Source organism: Arvicola amphibius, chromosome 6 (genome assembly GCF_903992535.2).
Source record: "Arvicola amphibius chromosome 6, mArvAmp1.2, whole genome shotgun sequence".
In the NCBI taxonomy this organism is placed as follows: domain Eukaryota; kingdom Metazoa; phylum Chordata; class Mammalia; order Rodentia; family Cricetidae; genus Arvicola; species Arvicola amphibius.
Genome location: NC_052052.2, coordinates 98,126,035 through 98,136,008, shown reverse-complemented (window position 1 = coordinate 98,136,008; position 9,974 = coordinate 98,126,035). Strand labels below are relative to the sequence as shown.

Sequence of the window (9,974 nt, the reverse complement as noted above, 5' to 3'; positions counted from 1 at the left end):
TGATCCACTTTAAAAAATATTTCTTTGTTAATATCATGATTGAAACATGACCAATGTTGCTAGGAGATACTTAAAGCTAATTAAATCCATTAGCAGCAGCATAAAAGAGTCTTTATTCACCAGAAGAAGAAAGATGATAAGTAAGTTTGATTTTATGTAACTTAAAAGCCTTTGTTCTTTTGAAAATATTTATATATGAACCTTTCATAAATTTAAAAGCTAATAAGTTTAATTTGCTATAAAAGAACAAAAGAAATAAAATCACAAATGTCAAATACAAGGTTACATCATAATGAAGAGTTCACAACACAGTAAAAACCATTTGATATGCAATAAGATGGCTCAGGTAAGAATTAAAAATAAAAATTATGGTTATCTTGGAATGTGGATCTCATCTTCTATACTTCTGTCTTAGATATCTTGGGAATATTCATGGATAAGCAGGAATGCATGCACATGAATATTTATCGTCAAATAACTTAATAAATGTGTTATGATTTACAGTAAGGGGCATCACTGGGCCATCAGCAAAGGGGTGGATGTGAAGTGCTCATATTTAACATTTACTCAAATTTTACTATGGATTGACGCTTCCAAGTATAATTTCTCATGAAAACCTTCATCTCTCCCAGGAGAAATAAGTGAGGGGTTTCCATGCTTAGTCTTCTTCCTGAAGTGCCTGGATCCGAATTCCTCCCACTTCACCAGTGTGTGCAGAAGCCATCACCTCCACACCCTGCCCTCTATCCTAACATGAAGCTTTAGGGCAGCTTCCCGTTCTACCTTCTAGCACCCTTGTTTTGATGATCAGAATCAAGCGACTGGCTTTCTCTTCCTGTTACTTTCCTTCTACTTAGAATCCTCTGAATTTGCCAAGATCGATTGCTTTCTAGTTCTAATTTGGGAACCACCTCTTCTCTGAACTAGTTTCACTGAAGTTGATTCTACTAGAAGAGATCTAACTGTTCCTGTCTACGATCCTTCCAGCACTGTGTGTGTAACTGTCCTCATGAGAATTGTGATGTCTTATCAATCAATGGTGTGCTCTTATTTTTCTGCCAATGGCAATGTCTTCATACCCTCCCACAGAGCCTGGTCTCAGGGCCTGACATCAAATAGATGTTCAATATTTTTAAAAATTGGATGAGTTAACTCCACAGACAAGATAAAAGGTGAGAAGCGGTGAGTATTTAACTACCTATGTCATTGAGTGGATTTTTTCAGTCGGGGAGGGAGGAGAAAAGCAGAACCTTGAAGAAGTAATTTAGTATAAAATAATAAAGGGAAAGAAAATGTAGACAAAAGAGGCAAGGAAAGGCCCCCAAATCCAACCATCGGCTCAATGCAGCTAACGTCATAAGTGAACTGAGTCAAAAGCAGGATCGTGGCCAAGTAAAAAGAATTTTCTTCCTGAATATTCAACACTTTCTTATTTAATGATCTATTTTTGTAGGTACTCTTTAGGAAAGAGAAGATAACGGGAAGCTGTTATTAATAAAGGAAGGGCTGAGAGTAAGAAATTGATGAATGCTGTGACTCAGCCATTCTCTTCAAAAGGGGTCTTTGGCTCAGGTTCATTACCACTCCAGTAGAACTGGAAACAGCTATTAGAAGTAGTAACTAGGAAACATTCAGCGAGGCCCTGCCTCAAATCAAATCCTATGCCAAGAGGCTTTAAAACATTCTCTCAAGAATTTTCTTGTCTGAGTCTGATATCGTGAGCTCGATTTCAGAGAAATTTGGAGGTTGGATTGAGTGGCTGGTGGAGGCTGCGAAGTTAGTGGGGAGTTTTGGTCTAGCCAACTTGGGGAACTCTCTGGCAATCCTCCACTCTCTGCACCTCCCTCCTTTAGTGTTTGGTGACATCACGACTCACCTATCACATCCTTTTGAAATTATTCTCACATTAAGAAACTTTAAGCCGCTTCACATTTGCCTAACTGTAGTTTGAGGATCCCTCTCATATGGAGCTGGAGCATCTGGTTAAATTCTTTGGGCATTTGGTGGAAACCACGCTTAGGTAACTTGTTGTCATAGTAGTGGTGACTGATAGGTGCTTTTTCTACAGTTTTTGAGAAAGGCCAGAATCCGTAGAGTGTCACATTTTTACACAGTTCCACGGCGACACTTGCGATCATCAAGCCTGTGGACAAGCGGTATGCTGTCACCCCTCTAGTTCTCCAGAAAAGAGCAAGACGCCTCAGGTAACTGGGATGGAAGAAGAGAACTTTTTGTCTAACTTTGGACTCTTGGATGGTTTGGTAGACTTTAAAGGAGATGCCTGTGTTGAACCTGTAGGAAAAAGCAGGCAGGAGAAGGAATGTGTCTCCGTAGGTGGAAATGTCTTCCAGAAACTTTGTGTTCTTCCCCTTCAAGTTCTTGTATCTGTCAAATTAAAAAAAAAATCACAATCATCATAGCAATAATAATAATAATAATAATAATAATAATAATCAAAGTACTAATTTTGGTTATATGATGTCAAATACATATCTGGTCAGAAATGCAACTACTTATATCCATTATATTAAAAAGTCAAACCACTGACTTAGAAATATCGATCAAGTATTATGTCAAGATCAGTACCTGGTTTTCATTCCTCTTTCTTGATCTACAGAGACTTATTAGCAGAAAGACATTTCTTCTATTATTTTATATTACAACCCATTATCTACTGTTGCACTGAATTTTCAATACCTTTAAACTTACTTCTAACCAAGCACTATAGCCTATATATATTTAAAAGTCAAATTTTTCATCTATTTTATACATTTAATCACCAAATAGTTTTGTTCAGAGAGCCTATGCCCTCCTGAAAATATACATTTACATGTTGTTACAATTTCCTTGCTGATTTAGGCTGTCACCTCTTCTGTGTGACCTGATACCCGAGAAAGAACTCTTTCAAGTAAAATGTTTTCACGATTAGCTTTTGAAAGGCAGATATACTGTTTTCTCCTCACTCGGAGACTCTAGAACAATTTGAGGAATTTCATCTATTACTAATGATTAGCAGTTTCTCTCTTTCCTTCTGTGTTTGTTTTTGTTTTTGTTTTTTAACACAGGGTTTCTCTCTGTAGCCCTGGCTGTCCTGGAACTCACAGAGATCCGCCTGCTTCTGCAGTGCGGGAATTACTTCTGCAGTGCGGGCATTAAAGGTGTGTTACTAGGAGCCTCTTTCTGACAGGAAAAAATGCAGCAAAATATATGTGGAATTTTTATGGACAAATCAACATTCTGTAACAGTTACATTACAGAAGCCATAGAAAGTATTCTGTATGACAAACCTACTGAAAGTGAAAGCCAATGGGACTTGTCAGGCTGTGTTAGAACTTCCTCTCAAACTCGTAAACAATTTTGTCAAAAAACCCCACACATATACACAGACACACACACACATACACAGATACAAAATCAAGGAGGAAGTGTACATGGAATGAAGATTCTGAAAAAAATAGAAGAAACTGCGCTCCCTATTTTTTAAGTGGAAGAGATAAATTCTCCTTTGATTAGAAACAGGTAGCTCACAACACTAGAAGTACAACTGAATCATTCTTCTGACAAAGCCCAGCCTGGATGAGAGAGTCCAGCTTTGCTGTGGGGTATATCAGCCTCAGCAGCAGTGGGAGAAATGTGTCACGTGATCAGACAGCTTGCAGGCACTCACCTCAGCGTTATGATGCTGGGGTTGACAGTCACAAGATTCGTCTTGCTTCCTACATCTTTAGTAGCATTCCCTGTGACTGGGGGAAGGTTACACCTGGAATAAAGAAGGAAAAAAAAACTCAAAATACAATCTATAAAAAGCAGATGTGGACACACACACACACACACACACACACACACACATTCGACAGCTGTTGCAATTGCCTGGGAAACTAGTGAGAATTTCATAGATACCTGATTGCCGCTTGAAAATAACAAGAAGTACTGGACTCTCAGATGATGTTTCAACGCTGTATAAAAGGTCACATGATTTTAACATTTTCATTGACATTTGTAAGTATCAAGCCAGAAGTGACAAATCATTCCTTGCCATGCTTTTGAAGAATTTTCAAGGCTTTTTATTGATGTTGTGACGTAGATCAACTATACTGATTTATGTTGATTGTATTCTCACAATGGGATGGTCACTACAGACTTAAAGAACCCAAAGCACTGAAAATACAGTGATAGAGTCTCCCAGAAGCAAAACCTACATAGAAGCATTAGTATCTTCTGATATCTATGTGGATATCTTCGTCACCAAATTAGATTATTAATAAAGGAAATTTGCAGCAATTTTCATCCTGCTGTCTTAAACCAAGATTACTAATTATTTTATTGGAAAACCATGAAAGATACTGATTTTGATATATTCCAATGACAGGAAAAAGGGAATATATTTTAAACTTCACTTAGATCATCTGTTTAAAGGGAAGCATGGAAAGGAAGTACTGAGTACCCCTGAAAGCATTGTATACAGCTGACACCATCTGTAATATGGATAAGGCTGCAGGACTCTGCTCCATGCCCTATAAAACACAGTAATAAATGAAATATGTACTTCTCACTTTGCTATAAAATATACATCAAAAATATGTATTCATTATAGATAGGAGGCCACAGGAAGATCTTAACAGTGGCCTCCTGCAACAAGTCACAGACAGACAGACATTCTTTTGAAGAATCCAGAGTGGTTTTGCTGTTGTTTGAGACAGAGTCTTACTTTGTAGCCCAAGTTGATTGGAGTGCACTCTGCAGCCCAGGGTGGCCTTAAGTTCTCAAAGACCCTTCTGCCTCAGTCTCCCAACTGTTGAGATTATATGCATGAGCCACCATGCCAGGCTTAAAAGTTCTTTCTAATATAACAGGAGACTTTATGGAAAACATCAGAATGCACACATGTGTGTAAATATGTATGTGTGTAATATTTATATAAAATGCATGCACAGATATAACAGTATATTTATAGCATACTATATAATGTAGTTATGGCCATGCTTGTTCCTTATACACTAAATTTGTATCCCAATGTTTCAAATGAAAACAAATGGGCAACCTCGATCTGTAACCAACAAGCATAGGCAAAGTAAGTACAGGCTTAAAAACTAAATACATTTTAATGACACCAGCCATATGTAGCCCTGGGTTTTATTTCAGTTTGAATGGCCAACTTCAGAAGAAAGAGTGTGTTCAGAAAAGTCCTAGCATCAGCTAAAGTAGAACCTGGAAATCTGGGCCTTGTCCTAAAGTGATCCGTCAAATAACTGCCGAGAGTTTTTTCCTAGACTTTAAGGCTAAGCTGTTCTTTCTACGGCTGCTATAAAGTCAAATTAATGTTTTTGCATAATACCCACCATAGATGTTTGGGGAATTTTAAGTCTATAAAAGCCTATTACATGAACCATTATTTATCTTCGTTGTGACTCCCCCACCACACACAAACACTGAGAATGTGAACAATGTCTGACCCATTCCAGTACGGATGTCAATGTAAAACAGGAAAGCATGAGAACTGTTCCATCATGAATTCAATGAGTGTTCAGTAATTTCTGGACCATCAGATCAGCCACTGTGTAATTACCACCAATATAAATCACCAACACGAGATGAGTGTGAGGGAGGAGCTGTTTGTGAACCTCCTTCGTGGTTGTTGTTAATATATAGAACAAGTATCATCGTTCCATGGGGACCAAAGGGCCTTGATGTACAAAATCAATGCTCCCAGAACGTAAAGAAGCAGACACCTGCTGCTCCCTCTTTTAAGTCACACTACAGCTAGACAAGTCAGTGATCACTAACATGAAGCACACACAGAAATCAACTTTGAGTCTGTTCTTATAGACTACCTTGTATTTAGACAAAACTGCGTTACCAGACCAGCGTTGAGCAGATGAGCAGTGTGAGCTAACTCTCAAGCCGGAAAGTGGTGCTGTTTGTGTAACTATACAAAGTCTAGTCAGCATCTCTCCTGGTGAGACTGAAGAACAAAGGCCCCTGCGTTGGTTTTTCAGAACCGTGGTACCAACCCGCAGGCTGAATCCTCTAATCAGCCCTGCAGTTCCCACCCTTTCACTGTGATTCCATCCAGTTTCTCCTTGCATATCCTCCTGATGCTGACAAACTGAGGAACTCGTGAGTCCTGTGACACCCAATAAAGCCTAACTGGGTAACTTGTAGATACTAGCAATACAATCACAAAGACAAAGGCAAAACTCGGCACATAGGTTGTTTCTATTACCCTTGGACCCTTGGCGCCCAAGAAACCCTCTTGATAAGACTCACCTAAAAACAAAGTCAGCTTTATCAATTTCCGCTCCACAGAGAGACTTGTTCAGAATTCCCCCGTTGCCAACCACGGCACACTGGTTATAGGGGTAGTTCACAAAAGGCTGGGACTAGCAGGAGAGAGCAGAAACCAATCATGACACAACTGCTTGAAAATTAGGACTAAAGCTACAATGTGGTGAAGTTGACGCCATCTAATTCCCAGCACCCCCAAGAAAAAAGAAACCACGTTATCATCAGCTGGATCCCAGAAATTTAATTTTTCATGTGCGCTTAGAAGAAGAAAAAAGAGTAAGAAAATAAAACAGACACAGACTCTGGGGAGGGTTAAAAAAAAAAGCAGCACAGGGGCTAGAGAAGATACCTCAAGTAGAAGCATTTGCTGTGAAAGTGAGAACTGAATCTACATCCATAGCTCCCTCACCAAATCCAGAGCATGTCTGGAGTTGAGCATGGGTAGGCGGACTCAGGTGCATCCTGGGAGCTCTAGTTTGCGGGCCAGCAAGTCTAAGTGAATCAGTGGGCTCTGGGTTCAAATAGCCTGTCTCAAAACAGCAGGTGCACAGCGGTTGGGGAAGGCACCTAACATCTGGTGCTGGTTTCTTTGTGTATAAGTGCCCTCGCATATGTGTGCACATATACCATACATTAAACACACACAATGTCTAATTAATTAAATAAATAAATGCATAGCAGTATGATCAACTTATTATAATTAAAAAACATCATGTAAGTTTGTATTGTTTCTCTTGGGAGGGATAAACACTACATAAAATGTAATAAAATATAAGACAAAAATAATATTCTTATAATATAAACTACAATGTCAATTTTTAGTTAATACAGAGTTTCTCCGTATAACAGCACTGGATGTCCTGGAACTCAGTCTGTAGACCAGGCTGGCCTCAAACTCACAGTGATCCACCTGCCTCTGCCTCCCAAGTGCTGGGATTAGTGTTTCTGATGAAGCTATTTTATTAAATAACCCAGGCTGGGTTCAATATCACTATGTAACTGAGTGGCCTAGGACACCTGATATATCTTCCCCTACCTCCCATGGACATATGATACTACATAGAGAAATTAAAGATAAATAGGAAAATTATGTATTGTGTATTTCCACCAAACATGAGCAGTTCAGAGTTAAAAAGAGAGAAAATAAACAAGTTGGAAAACAGCATTAAATCTACACATTAATTCTATACATTAATGTGTAGATTTAAAGATAATTTATCAATACATTCTTTGGTTCACTAATCCTTAGACATGTAGTCTCAGTGAAGTCATTAGACTTATGCTGGCCAACCCTACGGATGACCACCAGTGCACTTTGGGGACTCTCTAGCCTGACATTTTTTTTTTATTCCGACTCACCCATACTGTTTACCCTAAAAGGTTGCCCACTTCCCCCACATCCTCCTCGTATAAAATAAAACCTTGCCATTCGACATACATATTTCTCTTGCTGATCTATTCCCTTCATGTAAAAGAGTGTCCTAGGCCCTGCACTTACATACCACAGTGATGAGATCTGTTTGTCCCTTCCACTGGAGTGCACATCCTCACAGACAGAGAACATGTGTCTTCATTTTTCATTTCCCCTCATCTTTCACCCCAGAGCTAGATTAACGCAGTGCTCATAGTGTGTTTCCCATAAGGACTTGCTGGTCCAGTGCTTCCCCCCAGTGCAATCCCATTTGTGAGGTAGAGTTGGCTCATTTGACATCGCTAGAGATGACTGGGCAACAGTCAGCAACTCTGTGAGCTGGCAGTTAAATGACCAGCAACAGAAAATTGGCTGTGATGTTAGTATCTAAACCAAAGAGTATGGGAGAGGCTACAGAACCAAGGTGCCACCCTCCCCAGAGCAAAGTCACTGGCTCCTCTGGCAAGATCCTAGGACTGCTGTAGTTCTGAGCTCCTCAAAGCGCTCGAAGAACGTTGAGCCACAATCACTAACACCTCCTCATGACACTGCCTCTGAGAAATGCCCAACAGGCACACAGAGCTTGTCTTTACATTTTAATTGCCACATTGTATTTATTGTATGAGAAGCATTGTTCCACAGGCATAACTTACTAGCAGATTTAGCTTACACAGGCACTATGTGAGCATTTTAAAGATGGAAACGTAGAAGAGCGAGCTGAAGCAACAGCTCTGAACAGGCAGAACTGGGCTTGTGACCCAGGTAGGCTGCTCCAAGCCCCTGCCCAGTCCAGTTTCTTGCTAGCCAGTGAGTGGATTAGCATGTTCATGATGCGGTTCATCCCTGTCTATCCAGAAGGCCCATTGTCGTGCCCGGCTTTTAATGAATGCTTCCTGGACAGTGAAAGCTATTTCTCATTTTTGAAATCCAAGCCCAGGATGGCTCCAGAGTTTTGACTCAATGGTTTTCCAGTAAATTCTGAGTTTTGCAGACAGGGTGGAATGCAGCGATGCAAATGCACTCTTTATGCATGTGTTTACTAAGGGAAACACATCTCAAATTAAGCCCTCAAAATAATGACTGTTTTCTCTGGTATCTTGACCAATTGGGAAGAAACAGCCGTATGTTTGGTGAACTGGTGCTCAGGGGGAGCTGAAATAAATTACAAACTTCAATGTCCCCTAAAACAAACCAGTATTTGAAGGCAGTACTTCACTTTTTTTTTTTTTGATGGAAAAGTTTTATGGCATGCTGCTCTGTGCCTGGTGGTCCTAGGAGCTGTGGGCACAGAGGAGCAGGGGAGACAATGTGCACCATGGGAAGGAGGGTTTGGAGAAGGTTGACTCCATCCTGATCCCTGGCCATGAAGGGGAAAGGAGAAGCAGTACATGGTGACATGGTTTTACCCAGATCACCCAGCAGAGTTTCCTGTTTGCCAACTAAAGACAAGCAAACAAAAGAATCAGGGTAGTTGGAAATGAGTGCAGCTGTTAATAAGCAGAATTATTAACTTTCATCCTCTTCTCACGCTATGTGAAAGACAGCATCTCTGAGCTGGGCAGCAGAAAGCAAGGTAAACACCTGCAAGATGTGCCTGGATGGAGAGATGCCACTTACACCGCCATCCTAGGCCTCCCATGGGCATAGCAACACTAGTTACTAGCATGATTTCATTTACTGGTAGTTTCAATGTATCCCACGAATGTTTCATGAGGGTCTTGTTTGTTTTAAATGTTTTTGTCTGTAATTGGAGTTCCGGGATGAAACTCAGAACCTTGTACCTACAAGTGCAAGAACTGCGTGCATAAACCACCAAATGCAACTAAGAATTTTTTTCTTAGACTTTCTTGAGGTACACTTATTTACAACAAATTGCATTCTTTGGTTAATTGTTTATAAACACCAAAGTTGTCTTTATTTTTAAAAATCTTCTCTGTATCACGAGAAACTTTTCTGTCCTTTTCATTTAGAAATTTTACAGCATTTTTCTCTATGATTTTCAAGTTATTTTTCATTTATTCTTAACTAATTATTTTTTTTCTGAACTGTGACACAAAAATATTGAATTAACTTACATAAGCCATACTAAACGAGTTTTGAGAAGTCACACATCTAACAAAGGCAGAATGAATTATGAAACCCTATCTACGGATAGCAAGCTGCATAGATACAGAGATCCCATCTGATCATATCAGTTTGGCCTAATTGCTTTTAAACATCATAAGGAAGACATCTGTGAATTCATGATTATAAGGAATAAAGTGTTCTTCATGACAAA

General features: G+C 39.6%; 1 protein-coding gene across 1 annotated transcript in view; it reads right to left on the bottom strand.

Annotated features, from left to right (window-relative positions):
* Nucleotides 1-1,916: 1,916 nt before the first annotated feature.
* The window catches only part of St8sia6 (ST8 alpha-N-acetyl-neuraminide alpha-2,8-sialyltransferase 6), a 129,608-nt gene continuing 121,550 nt past the window's right edge, over nucleotides 1,917-9,974 (bottom strand). Inside the window, exons 6-8 of the mRNA XM_038335357.1 lie at nucleotides 6,268-6,380; nucleotides 3,668-3,760; nucleotides 1,917-2,385 (exon numbers count right to left, since the gene is read on the bottom strand). Of these exons, the coding sequence (XP_038191285.1) occupies nucleotides 1,917-2,385; nucleotides 3,668-3,760; nucleotides 6,268-6,380 (675 nt within the window). The remainder of the gene's footprint in view (nucleotides 2,386-3,667; nucleotides 3,761-6,267; nucleotides 6,381-9,974) is intronic.